At 60.0% G+C, this 16818-nt stretch overlaps 1 protein-coding gene across 5 annotated transcripts in view; it reads right to left on the bottom strand.

The window, feature by feature from the left end:
* Positions 1 to 1209: 1209 nt before the first annotated feature.
* The window catches only part of RIPOR1 (RHO family interacting cell polarization regulator 1), a 32035-nt gene continuing 16426 nt past the window's right edge, over positions 1210 to 16818 (bottom strand). For 4 of the 5 annotated variants that reach the window (XM_040075606.2, XM_040075603.2, XM_040075607.2 and 1 more), the window contains 21 exons: positions 13265 to 13391; positions 11177 to 11326; positions 10776 to 10854; positions 10444 to 10467; positions 9937 to 9990; positions 9705 to 9857; positions 9552 to 9615; positions 9427 to 9470; positions 9092 to 9217; positions 8649 to 8797; positions 8318 to 8447; positions 6405 to 7217; positions 5692 to 5831; positions 5209 to 5383; positions 4925 to 5060; positions 4594 to 4755; positions 4302 to 4460; positions 3761 to 3957; positions 3571 to 3654; positions 3172 to 3262; positions 1210 to 2170 (listed from right to left, as the gene is read on the bottom strand). In XM_040075606.2, the coding sequence (XP_039931540.1) occupies positions 2073 to 2170; positions 3172 to 3262; positions 3571 to 3654; positions 3761 to 3957; positions 4302 to 4460; positions 4594 to 4755; positions 4925 to 5060; positions 5209 to 5383; positions 5692 to 5831; positions 6405 to 7217; positions 8318 to 8447; positions 8649 to 8797; positions 9092 to 9217; positions 9427 to 9470; positions 9552 to 9615; positions 9705 to 9857; positions 9937 to 9990; positions 10444 to 10467; positions 10776 to 10854; positions 11177 to 11326; positions 13265 to 13365 (3129 nt within the window). In that variant the 5' untranslated portion in view covers positions 13366 to 13391 and the 3' untranslated portion in view covers positions 1210 to 2072. Of the gene's footprint in view, positions 2171 to 2888; positions 2953 to 3171; positions 3263 to 3570; positions 3655 to 3760; positions 3958 to 4301; positions 4461 to 4593; positions 4756 to 4924; positions 5061 to 5208; positions 5384 to 5691; positions 5832 to 6404; positions 7218 to 8317; positions 8448 to 8648; positions 8798 to 9091; positions 9218 to 9426; positions 9471 to 9551; positions 9616 to 9704; positions 9858 to 9936; positions 9991 to 10443; positions 10468 to 10775; positions 10855 to 11176; positions 11327 to 13264; positions 13392 to 16818 lie in introns of all 5 variants that reach the window. The other variant, XM_040075605.1, reaches the window with a different exon arrangement.

Genomic DNA, 16818 nt, shown 5'->3' with positions numbered 1-16818 from the left:
TACTGGTGCATGAAGTTATTCTTCCCCAGGTGCACCATCATGGTGGATGTTCAGGGATTTTAAACCAGCAGAAGGTGATGGGTGGGGTTTGAGAAGAGGAAGGCAAATGATACAAGCTTAAATAAAATCACCAGTGAAACCACAGATTCACATCACAGAGAGAGGGGGAGCAGTTCTGGGGGCTCCCCGCCCCACGGTGACACCATGCAGGGTGCAGGAGCAAGGGCCCCAGCAGCCCTACTTCTTGATGCAGGGAGAAATATCCAGGATCCCCCCTTTCTGCCCAGCCTAATCGGGAGGTGGCACAAGACCCAACACTCTGCCGTGCACTTCGTAGCCTGATGCCACCTCCTTGTCGGTGGAGCAGAAGGCTCCATGTCACCAGCCACGTACTGCCAAGACCACTGAACTCAGGAAATTTAATCCAAGCAGTGAGAACCAATCGTGTTGTGAGTGTCAGGGAGGTGGCCGCCACCATGCTGCTGCATCATGCTGTCACAGCCACCAAGAGGGCAAAGTTCCTGGGAGAGCCAGAGGAAACAGTGCTTCCTTCCCAGCAAGCTTCCAACAGTCCAGCGGCTCATCAGTGCTGAGGAGCTGCACAGAAGGGGCACAAACAACTCCAAAAAACCTCCAGACTCAGGGATGGTGGTGAGGGACAAGCAGCAAGAGGGGTCACAAAGAGCAGCCTCCCTTCCAGCCCAGTGGCGTGTCTCTCACACAGTGAGGCGGGGACAGCGGATATCCTGGGACAAGGCACAGCCAGTGAGACAGAGCAGCTCACAGGGTGTTTTAGCATTCCCTGTCACACCCATCCGGTGTGGGGACATTTGGGAACATGGCCTGGCCACCACAGCTGCTGCAATCTGCTGCCAGTGCTGGACATGGGTCCTTACCAGTCCAAACTGGAAGTCAGGGCCTAGATAACCAGCAGCTGGAGATGGAGAATGTGTGGATTTACACACGCACACACACACACACGGCTGTTTCCATTCTCAGGGCAGCCCTGGTTTTGGTGGCCCTCATCCTTTGTGGCCACCTTGTACCACCTTGGGTGATGCATGCCATGCTCAGCAGTCAAGTTTTGGCAAAAATCACAATTATTTCCCATGACATCCTCTGTCACCCTCCAGGCAGTTATACTGATACCCAGCTTGCCCTGTCCCAGGGCACTGGGGACAAAGAAACACCCTTACAGCGACACCGACACTCTTTAAAGGTTTTTATTTCTGCTTTAAAATCAAAATTAGTCATTCTCTGTAATTACATTATATATAGATTTATAGAGACATTATAGAAAAGAATTTTTTGCTTTTGTTTTTCTGCAAAAATCTGTAAATAAAAAATAAAATAAAACAAAACAAACAAAAAGTGGCAGCTTCTGTCCATCCGTCTGTCCGTCCCTCTATCGCTCCTCCTGCCCCTGCCCTCCAAGCACTTCCCAACAGGCCAGGAAAGGCTCTGGGCTGAGGCTGAGGCCACATCTCACTACACGCCCTACAGCCACAAGCCAAGGAGGGACAGGAGCACGTGGAGCTGGAAAGAAGAAACGCCAGCAGAATATATTAATATCTCATATTTCACTTTATTTAAGTCCTGGGGACTCCAGGTGGCAGAGGGCAGCAGTCCCCATGGCCCTGGCAGCTCCTGGAAAGAAACGGCGAGGTTCCCAAAGTGCAGGTCCTTCCGGGACAGGGCGCGTGCCCTCGAGCAAGAGGAAGGCAAGAGGAGGCAGAGAAATCCGGTACCTCTCCCGCCACCCCAGTCCTGGCAGCTGTAGCGGACAAGGGGGGCAGGAAGGGTGGGCTCCCCGGGTACTTTAAATAGCGGTCAGAGGGTGGGATGTGCAGCGAGCCCCCTGGCCGGCGGTGCGGAGGTGGCACCCGTGGGGCCGGTGGCCGGGAAGCGGTGCTCCGTAAGGCAGTGTGCGGCCGTGGCGAGCTGCCGGCGGGCGGGGTAATACTGTGGTGTGCTGCCGAGGGCGGGAGCTGCCGGGTCCCCGGTCCGTGCAAGCCCGGGTGGCCCCAGCAGTGCCTTTGCCCTCAGGGATGGCAGGCGGGTGTGCGTGGGTCTCAGAAAGCTGTACTGGCCATGCTGGCTGGTGCAAAGATCCGCGGGAGGCTATCCAGGGTCTCCTCCAGTCGCCGGTGAGCTGATTTACCATCTTCTCCTGCAAGTACATGCCATGGTCAGTGACACAAACTGCAGAATTCTGTCCCCTGCCCATCCCTGGCCACCTACCCCAGCCCTTCTAGGGAAACATGCCTAACATATGGTAGAGCTGAGCCTGCGTGCTATGGCCACAGCATGGAAACCTCTCTTGTTCTCTATAGCACACCCTGGGCAGGTCCCATCTGGGATCCGGATCAAAAAGTCCCCAGAGCTCCTCATTTAGAGGTTGCAAATCCTGTTCTCAGCTGCCCACGTGGGGCAGGGTTAACCTGTGTTTGGGCTGCAGGAGTGTTGGCTTGTGGAGAGCCTCACTTGGCGCCAAGGTACCAGAGCTCAGGGCTGTGCCAGCTCCGGTGGCTCCAACAACTGTGCACATCCGCATGCACTGGCGTGGGGGTCACAAGGGCTCCCCCAGGACCCCCAGGCACACACAGAGATGCACACATCCATGCTACAGGCTCACTCTGAGCTCTTTGCCCACAAATCTGCCTGCAGCGGCCATCCCCAGCAAGAGATGGTGACATGGACAATCTGCTGGGACGTAAGACACAAGGCATCTACATGTGTCAGGGTGCCAGTGGGATGTGCACTAGCAACAATCAAGACACACAGACTCCAAAACGTGACACAGCTGACAGGCTCTAAGACAGAGACATTCGTGAGCAAAGCGGCCGGAGCAGGGACAAGGGGTACGAGGACAGCTCACGTGTCCCAACCTGTGCAGCAGCTGCCGCGATCTGGAGGCCTAGAAACACACTCAGATGGTTCTCTCAGGGCCATCTAACAAATAATAAATAACAACCAGGCTTAGTGCTGCGGCTACAGGATGCCTGGTCCTCACTGCCAGCTTGCTCTTGCCTGGCAGAGCTTTGGGCATGATGAACCAGAGTGCGTGGAGTAGCCATGGAGCCCCACCTCCCATGGGCACTGCTGGCACCAGGAGATGCCACTTGGGATGCTGTGGGTGGGGAGCAAGCAGAGAAACAGCAGGACACTCACCGCACAGCATCAGGCTCTGCTTGGCTGCCTCCCGCACAGGCTCTTTGTCGGTTTGGCACAGGTAAACCAGCTGCTCAATGCTCTCCTTGGCCTGCAGGAGAAGGGACAAGGAGATGAGTTTTGGCTGTCAGGGCTGGAGCAGGAACACAGTCAGATGGGGAAGGTAGCACAGGGTGCTGCAGCCCCATGGTACAGAACAGCCCCTCATCCTCTTCCTTTTCCTCCTCATTTTCCTTCTTTCTCTGCCCCTGCCAGCTGCTACAGCACATTTTGGGGCATCTCCAGCTCTTCTCTCCCAGGAGCAGGAGGCTGTGCAGGTGTGTCCAGAGTCACCGGCCACGTGGGTTTCCTCTTTCTCTGGAAAATGCAGCCCTGCTGCGTCCTCCCCACATCCCTCACCTTCAAGCAGCCCAGCGCCGCACACCCTGCCACACGTGTCTGCACCTCCTCATCCTCCAGCTGCTCCAGGAAGCACACGAGGGCCTGGGGGAGATGGGGGAGTCAGTGCCACCATCTGTAGCAGAGCAGGGGCAGCACCCCGAGGGCTGTGGCGCCAGCCCACGTCACCCCTGGCTTGCCCAGCACGTACCCGTTGGCGGAAGCGGGGGTTTTCTGCCAGGCTGCGAAGCTGGGCTGACACGGCGCTCACCACCTTGCTGTTGCCCTCCACAAGGAGCAGGCTCAGCGCCTTCAGTCCCTCCTTCTTCAGGCGGCCCTCGGGCATGCGCTTCAGGGCACGCAGCACCACGTCCTGGTCGTCCGAATTGAGGTTCTGCGCCAGCAGCGCTGCAGGAAGCCATCCAAGGTGTGGGGAGTCACATGGCACTGCCCCCACACCCCTGCTACCCATCCCCGGGCACCTTGGATCCATGCTGGGCAGAGAGGGCCCCATGCAAGGTGCCAATGCACGGAATTGCTCTCCAAGACACTGGGGACCTACAGCAAGGCTATGGGAAGGCAGCATGGGACTGGGCTGCACTCTGGATCAGACTGACTTGCCCACCCCAAGGATGGCTGAGCCTCTGGGTGATGCCCCAGAATGGTCATGGCACTTCTGCAAGGTGATCAATCACTATGGTGATACTCTGGCACCCCATCCCAGGACTTAAGGAGGGTGGGAGGACACCCACCTTCCTCTGCCAGCTCCATCATGTAGGTGTCAAGAACCAGGGCACCGAGCGACTCGAAGTGGCTCCAGTACTGGAAGATGGTGACCTGCTCGCTCTGGGCGCTGCCGGGCCGCCGGGGCAGCCGCCGATTCAGCACATCCTCCACCAGCTTCACACACACTGTGGGAATCAGGATCACAGTCTATGGCAGCCATGGTCACCCCTCTGTGGAGATCCTGGCCCCCATATGCTCCCACTCATGGTCACTGAGTGAGGCTGGCAAGTCCCCCAACACCCCTGAGCACCAACTCACCAGCATCAGCCAAACCAGAGTGCTGCTCGCTGATGGGAGCTGCATACTGGGCACTGAGCACCTGCAGGAACCGCTCCACGGGGCAGGTGTAGATGTTGGGCACTTCCACACAGAGGTCCCAAAGGGGCAGCACACCCTCCTTCCGTGTCGAGAACTGCACCACTGTGGGGACAGGCACTGTCAGACCTCCCCAAGGCCATGGCAGCAGGCGGGTGACACCTGCTCTCTGTCTGGCACGGTCCCTCACTGCCCAGCAATGCCCACAAGGGGTCACAGGCTTCGCACAGCCTCCAGGATGGCACAGAGGGTCCCCTCAGCTGTGTTTCTTTACCATCAGCAGCCGAGCTGGCTGCTCCTGCGCGCTCCTCCGTCAGCTGGCACACGATCTCCAGCACCTGCGACTCCCGCAGCAGCCTGTCCAGGGCATACATCTCCTGGCACCGCAGGGGACCAAAGGTGCCCAGCTTCTGCAAGGCACAGCCAAACCAGGGACTTCAGGGATGGTGCTCACTGCCCACATCACAGCCCCCAGGCTGCAGCAAGACCCCCTTCAAGGGGATACATACAGCCCACCCCAGGGAGTCTCCTGCTGCCATATCCCACCCTGGTCCTCACCAGCAGCAGGCGGTTGCAGTTGTTGAGGTGAAGCACCAGAGCCTTATCCAGGAACTCATTGCCGGTGCTCATGGGGTCAGTGCTGGCCTCAGAACCACTGCACATTCCGTTGTCATCTGCCCCCATCTCGCCAGCACTGGGGGCCCTGGTGCTCCGCAGGGGTCTGCCAGCCCTCCTGCAAGCCAGGGAGAGATCAAGGCAGTGGATCAGCACAGGACACCTGGACCTGGCCCTTCCCCACCCACAGGGCAGAGGACAAGTCCCAGGGGCACAGGGGTTGCCCCCAGCCCACCCCTCATGGAGAGCTGCGGGGTGACATAGTGCCACCAGGATGACCAGGTACTGCTGGTTCTTGGCCTGGACCTTCCCTAAGCTGTGATGAACAGGTCTAAACATGCTTGGGCACCCGTGACCATCCCCCATTCCAACTGCCCCAAGGCCATCTCCTGCCCTGTGCCCCATGCCATGAGCCCCACTGTGCACCTCTCATCTTGGAGAGGCTCCTCCTCAGAGCCCTCTGAGTCCTCCATATCAGAGGTGTTGAGGAAGCTGAAGCTCTCCAGCGCATGCTCCACTGTCAGGCTGATGCTGGAGGCCCGGCTGAGGAAGACACCTTGCTTCTGCTGTGGAGGAAGGCATGGTGAAGTTGAATCCTGGCTCACCAGCCAAGACAGCCCTGCCACCTGCATTACCAGGCTATGCCATCATGGATGGCCCCATCCCCATCACCCCTGGGCACTGCCAGCAGGGATGGCCCCATCCCCATCACCCCTGGGCACTGCCAGCAGGGATGGCCCCATCCCCATCACCCCTGGGCACTGCCAGCAGGGATGGCCCCATCCCCATCACCCCTGGGCACTGCCAGCAGGGATGGCCCCATCCCCATCATTCTTGGGCACTGCCAGCAGGGACGGCCCCATCCCCATCACCCCTGGGCACTGCCAGCAGGGATGGCCCCATCCCCATCACCCCTGGGCACTGCCAGCAGGGACGGCCCCATCCCCATCACCCCTGGGCACTGCCAGCAGGGACGGCCCCATCCCCATCATTCTTGGGCACTGCCAGCAGGGATGGTCTTGTCTCCATTGTCTCTGAGCACTGCCACCATGGGTTGCCCTGTCCCCATCATCCCCAGGCACTGCCAGCCAGGATGACCCTGTCACCCTCACCCCATGACACTGCTGGGAGCCCCTCACCAGCAGCATCTCCTCCAGACGTTTGAGCTCCCGTTCAAGAGGCTGCAGCTCCGGGAACTGTCCCCGATAGTCATCCAGAGCTGAGCCCAGGAGGCCAATTGCCTCCTCCAGACCTGAATCCACCATCTTCCCCCGCGGCACCTCAGGGGTGCTGGCGGGCAGCGGTGGGGTTGACACGGGCCTCTCTTCTGCAGAGGCTTGTGCCAGTGCTGTGGGGATCCCGGTGCCATAGTCACTCTGTGCTGGCGCCTGGCTCTGCACCGGCTCTGCGCTGCCAGCCTCCTCCTCGCAGGAGGTGGCCCATGCCACGGAGGCGCGGGGCTTGGCCTCAGTGGGCCTGTCCTGCCCTGCCACAGCAGCTGCCACCGCAGCACCAGGGAGAGGGTGTGCGTGTTGCTCGTCCATCCCTGAGCTCTCCGTGCTGGGCGCAGGCTCCCAAGGGCTCTCCGCAGTCTTGACCTCCATCGTGGCATCCACACTGGCCTCGCTGATGTGGCTCAGAGTCCGGGAGTAGGGCACGTGCCCGTTGGCCACTGTCTCCTTCTTACGGCTGCTTGGCTCCTCCGGCTGGCTCCCGGCAGCGGGGACACTGCTGCCACTGGCCCCAAGCATGGCGTCAGCCTCCTCTGGTTGCTGGGAGAAGGAGATCTCGATGGCGGGGGCAGAGGCCTGCACCTCAGGCTGCACGATGGGCTTGTGTGTGGTATGGCGGGCGCTGCTGGACAGCTGGGGGCTGGAGGAGTCATCAGAGGACTCGGAGGAGATGGACCAGGCTGTGCCGTTCTCCAGCTCCTCTTGGCGCCGCAGCATGTTCTGGAGAGGGGGAGAATGGTGTCAGCTGAGACCCTGCTCCTGCGGCCCCATCTCCTTCAGCTGTCTGCATGTCAAGTAGGGGCAGGATGGATCTGAGCTGGAGAGCACTGAGGCTGCCAAGGCTCTGCTGACATAGCAGGATGGTCAGCAAACACCTGGCAGATTCCAGCTCTGGATCCCACCCAATGCCAGCAGGCAATCCAGCTCCCAATGAACAGCCCCATATGTCCTGGAGCCTTAGGATGCCAGCAGTCCCCTAGCACAGTGGGATGCAACACATGGAGCCAAGGACACCAACCACCATGGCTGCAAGGACTGCAACAGCTCCAGCACCAGCTGGTGGGGACAGCACCGGCCACCACACCAATTTTGTGGTTCACCATCACTGAACCGGTGCCAAAAAATTCCAGATTAGTCACACCAGCACCATGACAGCATCACACCAGTGCCACACCAGCACTGTCACACCAGCACCATGTCACCAGCGCCACCACCAGTACCACAACAATGCCACCAGCACGGGGACACGGAGAAGCTGTCTACTCACTAGTGCCCAGCTCTTGCACGGGGGTGAACCCAGGCTCCACTAGCTTGGGGACTAGCTCTGCAGGACCAGCCAGACCCAGCCTGGCAGCATCAGGCCTTTGGGCATCAGCGAGGGAGAGTGAGTAGGAGACAAGGAGCAGCTACAGCTACTGCGGGATGGCCACAGCGCTGGGCTAAGCTACTGGCCTGCTCCAGCCCCGCACTTACGCGGCCCTGCTGCGGCCATCTCCCGAGCTCGGCCGAGGAGACATCGCCGCAGGAGCAGCTCTGAGACAGCTTCTCGAAGAGTGTCTCCCGAAAGATGTCCAGCAAGGACCAACCACGCTTGTCAGCCGCCCGCTCCGGGCTCTTGGGCAGAGAGAAGAGGAGCTGTGAACGTGGGAGGGAGGAGCAGGTGCCGGTACTGGGGAGTCCTGGTGGGATGGCTGGAGAGGAAGGAGCTGCCTGCCCATCCCTGAGCTGTGCCACCCTCTGAGACGTTGCCTAGGCACATCCCTGTGTGGACCCCTCCACTGGCCATGTGTCCTGAGCTGCCCTGCCTGGTGCACACTTACATAGAATGCCTGTTCCCGCAGGGACGGCGTGTCAGGCGGACTCTGGTTGTAGGTGGAGAACCTCTTGTTCACCGTGGAAGCCTTGTTGACGGTGCTGGCTGCCGAGGGCTGGTCGTCCTTGTCGAAGGGGCTGAGGAGGACAGCAGGGAGGTGAGGGATATGCACCAGCCTGGGGGGCTCTCAAGACACCAGGATCCCCTCCAGACCAGCTCTGGGTTTTTATAATTACAGCCCCGTTTGGGGATGGGAGACACTCTGGGGTGGGTCATTTCTTGCTGGGCCATCCCCTGCACTGCCATTTGCCACCAGCAATGTCTGCTGAGGTACTCACTTCCAGGTCACCTCCAGGCTGAGTTTGAGGGTGCCCAGGTCGTTGATATCCACAGCCACTACCTGGGGCAGAGCTGCAAAGAGGTCCTTGGTCTCGCAGGACACATTGCCCACCACAACATGGTTGGCCAGGCTCTTTAGCTCTGTCACCTGAAGAAGGGGGAGAGGAAGGAGAAGGAATTGAAACCATGGGCCAGTGAGGATGATAAACTTTTAGGTGAGGTGCTGGAAGGAAGCCCTGGGAAATGGTGGAATCACCATCCCTGAAAATGTTCAAAAAACGTGTGGATGAGGCTCTTGGGAAAACAGTTTAATGATGGGATTGGTTGTTCTGGGCTAACAGTTGGACTTGATGATCAGAGAGGTCTTTTCCAAGCTAAATGGCCCTGTGATGCAGGGGGATACAGCTGGCCCACCCCATCCCCGTCCTTTTATGCACTGTACCTTGATGGAGAGGAACTCAGTGACGAGAGGCAAGAAAACCATTTCCTCGCTGTCCCACACCTGCTTGCTGTTCACCTCGATGCGCCCTCGCAGCTTCCACCGCTGCCGTCCGTACTTCATGAAGATCTGCGGATGCAGAGGTATGGGTACGGGGGAGACACGACTCCAGGGTGATGGGTGCTCTCTGCATGTCCCTAGGCATGGCCACGGACCCATGCCACCCACCACCACCCTGCAACATGCCCTCCACGCCAGCACCCACCTACACCCCTGAGACACCTCAAGGACAACAGGGAAGAGGAAGAGCAGAACCCAACCCATATGGTCCCACCAACCTCATACTGGTCACCAGCACAAAGCCGGGCAAAGCCTGCCAGTCCTGCAAGAGAAGGCAGAGAGGCGTCAGCAGGCAGCAGGCAGGCAGGCAGGCAGCAGGACAGGGATGGAGCGGACATGGTACCTTTCATCCGGATGTGGAACTCGCCCAGCTGGCTCTCCAGCTCATTCTCCAAGAGACACATGTTCTGGGAACAGACAGACGGATGGGCAGGACCCATGAGCAGCCACCCATGGACTCAGCACCCTGCCAGCCCACCCCAGCCAGCTGCCTCACCTCCGTGTACTCCTTGTAGCCCTTGCTGGCCTCAGCCAGGCTCTCACGTGCCTCCCGGCTGCCCGGCGAGCCTGTGCTGTAAGCCTTGACCATGTTGTGGGCTCCATCACGGAGCCGCCGCTGGATGCAGTAAGCCTCATACAGCTCATCTATCTGCAAGGACAGGCCCGAGCTGCAGTGGAGCGCAGGGCTGGGGACAGCACGGCCACCCCAGCGCTGCCCCAGCTCTCACCTTGCTGGCATGAAACTCCAGGCGACGCAGGAACCGCTCGATTGACTTCACTTGCTGGAAAAGCAGAGGAGACGGTGTGAGCGGCAGTGCAGCCCCTCCATGGAGGAGCCACAGGTCAGGATGTGGCCTCTGCGTCCCCTGCACTGAGGCTGGGGCAGGGTGGCAGCCAGTGGGAAGCACCCATGTGCTGCAGCCTCCTCCAGACTCCCACACACCAGAAGGTCCTCCAGGAGCCAAGCCAGGCTCAAGGGTGCTTTTTTCCCCAGCCTGTGAGCTAACTCGTGCCCTACACTCACTAACAACAGCTTCTGTTTGCCTGAAAAGGGTTACAAGATCATCTCTGCTTCATCCCCTGCCCACCTGGGCCACCCTGCCTGCAGAGTCCCTACCCTCTCCTTCCCAGGGGACAAGGCAGCAGGGCAGTGCTAGCAGAGCAGGGCCGGCAATAGCACATCCCAGGTACAAGGAAGGGGAATACAAGGGGGATGAGACACTGATCCCGCTTACCTTATCCAGATCGTAGAGAAAGCCCTGGAGGAAAGATGAGAGGGATAAGACATAGCACAAAGCCAGCTCTGCCCACCCGAAGAAAACCCAGCATGTGGCACCCACCACCCATAGCATGGCAGTGGGACACACAGCACCCTGCCAGGGCTGGAGAGTGCATGACAGAGCGATGGGAGCCCCAACACCAGAGCCTGGGCTGGCCCCTACAATGCCACAGAAACAGGCTCTGCCCCAGGCACAGATGGACCATGACTTATTCCAGCTGTGCCCACAACCCCTGCTGTCTACCCAAAGCACCATTCCCCATAAGGCTCTTCCCAAGAGGCACTCACCAGGCGTGAATTCCTCTTGGACTCACGGATCTGTGTGCTGAGCTTCTCCAGTTCCAGCTGGTGCACCTCCAGGTAGGCCCTGGGGGCAACCACATCATGGGGGTCAGGTCGGGATGCTGTGTCCAGGGCTCCTGCTCCCCACAGCCCACACCAACCCAGCACACGGGGCTACACACTCCCGCTCCCTGTTCCAGCACGCAGGTGTGGGAATCCATATATGCCTCTACATGGGATGCGGTGAGATGTGGGACCCCACAGAATGTGGGACCCCAAGGCAACGTGCCCAAGAGAGCTGGCGTGTCCCCGCCTGGTGAGAACAGAAAGCTGCCAACCCCAAGCCATGTCACAAGCTGTCCCCATGCCCCTCAGGAGCTCCCTGCCTCCACCCACCCAGCACTTACGTCAGGCCCTTCTTGAGAGCTTCGTACACCTCGTCCAGGCGGTTGGGCTGAGGCACCTTGGGTGGTGGCGATTTGTGGGACATTGAGAACATCCTACTGACCCTGGAGCCAGTCTTGCGGGAGACAGTGGGGGTGAAAGGGGAGAGATTCCTGGGGAGAGAGGCTGGGATCAGCACATAGCACCAGGATCCTTCTGGGTGCCCCAGCCACCCAGACACCCTGTGTCAAGACAAGGGCGATCTCTGGCATGGAGGCCAGGTCCACTGAGACCTGTCTGCCCCTCCCAGGACTCCCTGGCAGCCATTCTAAGTGTCCAGCAGGGCTGGAAGACACAGAGCCACGAGACTGGGCAGTGCTGCCTGCACCACATGCCTGCAGCCCCCTGGCAATGCATTTGGCTGCCCCAAAGCAATGGGAAAGACAAGGAGAAACCACAAAAAAAGATGGAGAAGACCAGGAAGGCAACACCATCCCAGTGGGGTCCAAGAGTTTGGCCTTGGTGTAGCCTCTGCGGAGGGGGGGGATCCCTGGTGCCAGCTGGGGGCAGACAAGGCAAAGGAAGATGGCATCAGCTGGAGTCAAACTGAATTCCTGGAGCATACATGGAGACATATCTAGCCGTGGCTGCCCGCTGAAGGGGCCATGCTTGGCTCCATCCCAGCATCCAGGTTGCCAGGGGCATAGAGGTGCTCCCTGGGAGGGTGTAATATGCCTCGTGCTTCCAGGGTCAGGCAAGGATCCCAGTCCAGCACAGCAGCATCGTGGGGACCAGCAGCCCTGTCACCTCATCACCCAGCACAGCGACATGGGGCAGGGACATGCTCACCGATGCTGTGCCTCTCCAGATGTCACCAAACCTGCTGGATGGAGCTGCCTCCCCCAGGCGACCCGCGGGATGCGACCCAGCGCTGGGACCCGAACACCACCCTTCCTGCCTTGTGCAATGGAGTCACTCCCCGGCCCAAGCGAGCAACGCCTCGCTCAGACTGCCTCTTCCCTTCCTCCTTCCAAAGCATCGTCACGCCACCAGTGCCCAGGAGACACCATGGGGCTCCTCATTTCCCATCCTCAGGCTGTACCTCCCATCCTGTGCTGCTCTTCACAGAAGTGACCAAAAAACTTCCCCGAATCATCGGTGGGGAAATGAATGTCTTGGCCTCATCCCAAGCGAAGGGTTAACGCCTAATTTCCACCATTCCTTCTCCTTCCCATCCTCCATGGTCCCTGGAGGCATCTCCCACGAGCATCTCCCCAGCAACCACTTGGCTGAAGGCCCTCCCTCTTCTCTGTCTCTAAGAGGCCCCCTCTGGTACCCACAAATCCAGCAATGTGCTGGTGACCTGGAAAGTGTCACTTGGCCCAGAGGCTGGACAGGACTTGGGGACAAAGCTGAGCAGGGCGGGAGGTCAGAGCACAGGGAGGCTCTGCCTGCTATCCAAGAACTTCCTGCAAGACGGTAGTCAGGAGCTAGGGATGGTGCAGAGAGGGTTGGTGGGGAAGTGCAGCATGTGGGGATGCTCAGGAGAGAGGAGGAGGAAGGGTATGCAGGGACCATAACATCACCACTGGATGGAGAGGATGGACAGGGAGCAGCTGCTCCTCACGCTGCAGCTGGCGGGCAGCTGGTAAAACCTTTCAAATGATAGGTTTGAGGTGACCCTGAGGAAACCCCGATTCACACCAGCACTCAACCCCGAAACTGGCTGCCGCAGGATGTCAAGGCCATCGAGACACTTCAAAGGCACCCCAGCTCCACCGCACCCATTAAACATTATGAGATGGTCACAGGGAAGGTCTTAAGAGCTGTCTGAAGAATGAGGCAAGCTACACCTTCCCCCTCTGTGCTCTCATGGCATCAACCACAGGGCTACAGGGTCCCCACCCCACCTGGGGCATGACATGGCAAAAGGTTGGGATGATGGGCTCCTACGTGGCCCTGCAGCCCCCTGTGCAACAGCCCCTGGCTACCAAAAAGATCCCTGAGGGAGATGCTGGGAGAGCTGGATAGGAAGGAGCCTCAGGATGCACCACAAAGCCCAAGCCTGTCCCCATTCCTCGTGGCAGGCAGCATGAGCACCCATCTCCTACCTGTAGGGCCGGTCGGCCGATGAGTTCACTCCGGCGAAGGACTGGCTCCTATTGATCTTGGTGACGAGGACTCGGCGCTGCGGGCGCACAGACAGTGACATCGTTGAATGTGACCTGGAGGGCCGCCCTGGGGACAGTGAGACATCAGGGTCACCAGCAGCAGCGTGAGGACACACATGCAGGCAGGACTGAGAACGGCGCCCACAGACCATGGGTTGGGAGACTTCCCGCTCTCTCAGCCCAAGAACACTCCTGGTGTTCCTGGCACCGTGACACAGATCCCATGCTGCCCCCAGAGACACTGCCCTTGGTGAAGTGAGGCTCTCTGGGCACACCCAGACAGACATGTCCCAGGTTGGACCTATGGGAGTCACAAAAAGCGGCTTATGCCTGATGCCTACCATGGCCTTTCCCAGATATGTCCATGGCAAACTCTGTGCCCAAACCCAGACACCTCCTCCTGAACCCCACCTTGTCCCATGTCCATTGTCACCCGTGCCACCCTGCTGCAGGGGCAGGAAAGGCACAGGGCTGGACCTGGTTGCCCAGCCCTTCACTGTCTTCTCACTTGCTTCCGCTCACTCCAGCAACCAGGAGGGAAACCCAGGAAAACAAAGCACTTTGGGAAGTTCCCAGCATTGCCAGGAGCTCTGCGTGGGGGAAGAGCAGGCTGAGCCATTCCCTGCCAGACCCTGGAAAGTCTGTGCAGGCCACACGTGTCCAGCCCCACAGCTGCTGCCCCCCATCCTCTGCTCCTGGCAGTGACAGTGTCAGAAGCCTTGAAACCACTGCCGTGACCTGCCTGTCCCCACCACAGCCAATGCAGTTGATGCCAGCTGAGGATGGAGCCAATTTCTCAGTCTCAGGGCCTGGAGCTGGCTGCTACTCTGTCACAGCAATCACCCCTGTAGCCCTGGCCAGGGCCAGGCCTTGGGGAGGACAGCCCAAAGGACAAGGCAAGAGCAGGGGAGAACAGGGCTCCTGGTCCTGCCACCCCCAGCAGTGCCACCTGAGCACAGGGAGGAGCCCAGCCCACAGGGCAGCCACGGAGGAGCAGGATGCAGGATGCTCCACTTCATTCTGGTCACCACTGATGGCAGGTCAATCCCTCTGTCCCAGCCAGCCAGGAGCAGAGCTGCTGGTGATGAGCTCACAGGGTGCCCAGCAGTCGCACACCCCACCAGGAACAGCCAGGCAGGACCCCAGGGATGCACAGCTTCTCTGGCTGACAGACCGAGCCAGAGCTACCTCCCTCCATCCTAAGGAGCTCACTTTGCCTTTCCTCCTGTCTGCAGCATGGCTGACAGTGAACAGCACAGGGACGCCAGCACTGCTGGGGCTTCCATCGCCATCCCTGCTCCTTCCCCATGCCCAGGACCCAGCTCAGCCTGGTCCCACATGGCTCACACCCACTCAGCCACTGTGGGCATCCCCCCAGCGCTGTGCCCCTCGCCACCCCGCACACTAGGCTGGGGCCAGGGATTTGCAGCGCCCAGGACGTGCCAGAGCCATTTGCAGCCAAAGCTAACCACCACCACCACCACTCACCTCTATCCCAGTGGAGCCAGGAGGCAGCAGGTCCATCTGGTTCCCCCTTGGGACTCGTGTCCCAGCCCACACCACAGAGCCACTCGGTGGGTCCCACAGACACAGCGTTATCTGGGTGCCAGTCCCTCCATTTTCCAGGACAAACACTGTCCCAATTAAGCTCATTACGAAGAGCTGTAATCCCTGGCAGCCCGGCTGACCTGCAGGCCTGGGCAGATTACCCTCTGCAGGGCTCTTTAATCTGCTCCCCACGGAGCCAGGAGGGCCTGTGGCACCCGTGCTTGTTCCCAGGCTGGGTGCTACAGTGGCTCAGCCATAGGGAAAGCACCCACAACCCACAGGACAAAGCTCTCACGTGTGGAGCAGGTCACAGTTCAGGGTGAGGACTGTCCTGCCAACCCATCCTTCTCCAGCCCACGTTACCATTTTGGGACACAGAAGCACCTCTAGGAGAGTTTCCCAGGCAGGAGCCTCCACTGGGGAAGGATGCTGAAGCTGTCAGAGGAGAGAAGGATGCTGAGAGCATCAAGGGGAGCAGGATGCTGAACGGGAGAGAAGGATGCTGGGTGTGCTGGAGGGGACTGATGCCGCAGTACAGCACCCCAGCAGTCAGAGCAATCTGCAGCCACTTGCCCAGGCACCTCAGAGGCTCCAGCAGGCACCTGTGCCATGCTGGGTCCTGCTCCAAGGCACTGGAGGCTCTCTCATTGGCACAGGGAGCAGTGGCTGCTGACAGGACACATCCCTGCGCTCCAGCCCGGGACCTGGCTCTCCCCGAGACATCCACAACAATGCACTGTGGCACCCTGCATCCCCAGGCCTGGCACCTCGCAACCAAGATCCTGTGCCAGGACCCCAAGCCTCCTTGGAGGAGGGTGACACCATACCCCTGCTCTGCAGGAGTGATGCTCCAGGAGCCCCAAGGATGCTCCAGCACCAGCAGGCAGCCAGCTGGGTGCTGAAGGGCAGCGCAGCCTGCATGAGGCAGGGCAGGCAGGATGTGGGGTCTCTGTTCCTGGCACTCTTGGGCTTGGCTCACAGAGGAGGAAAAATCCCCAGCATAGTGCATTCCTGACATTACCGAGATAAGAGGTACCTGGTACCAGCAGCAGAGCCAGCCCTCCCGGGGAGCAGAGCCTGAGGCACGCTTGGAAGGGACCACTGAGCATCATATCTCCCCCAGGCTGGTGAGCCCCGTGCCAGGCTTACCATGAGGCTGGCACCAGCAGAGCACCGGCACACTCATGTCCCTGCCATGGACTTAAGCCCCAAGCACATCCTTTCTCTCTCCTGAGCAGAAGAGCTCCTGCCCCGAAGGTTCAGTCCCGGTAAGCCCCACCGCCCCCTGCCCTTAGTTAGGGCTCAGTGCTAACAAACCCGCCTCCCGACCAAGCTTTTCACCTTTTCCGCGCCACAGACCGCCTCCAGGTCTTCCAGCGTAGGAAATGCAATCCTGGGAGCGTGTCCCTCTGTCCGTCCTCGGCCAGCACTGCCCGTGGGCAGCGGCCAAAAGGGCAGCGAGCAGCCGATCAGGCAGCACAGCGCCGGGTGCCGGAGCCCACCCCGGGGCTCTCCAGCCCGGCCGCTGGCTCCTCTCTCGACGCCCGGTGCTCTGGAGATGATTGGGATCCCAAGAATGCTGGTCTGAGCAGCGGAGGGGGCAGTCCGACCGGCTGGGTTGGTCCCAGCTGGTTTCTGTTTCCGACACTCAGACACCAGCCTCAGGTCGCTCCGGCGGGTTTATCAACGCTGCCCTGGTCGGAGACGCCCCAAACTGGCTCCCCCTGAGTCCCCAGCCCTGCAGCCCTGGGAGCTGAGGGTGCTGTGACCAGCACTTCCAGGGATGTCACTCACTGAAGGCCACCAATGCCCAGGGTGGCCACCACAGCAGCCTCCAGCGCCCCTCAGCTCGGGGAAGGCACCCAGGACCACCTAGCAGCACCTAGGGCACCCCAGGGGGGTGGGCTGTGGTCCCTGGCACATCCTGCGGCCATCCCCGGGGCACA

Source organism: Hirundo rustica, chromosome 11, assembly GCF_015227805.2.
Source record: "Hirundo rustica isolate bHirRus1 chromosome 11, bHirRus1.pri.v3, whole genome shotgun sequence".
Taxonomy (NCBI): Eukaryota; Metazoa; Chordata; class Aves; order Passeriformes; family Hirundinidae; genus Hirundo; species Hirundo rustica.
Note: the sequence above shows the minus strand (reverse complement) of the source record. Positions and strands in the feature narration are given on the sequence as shown.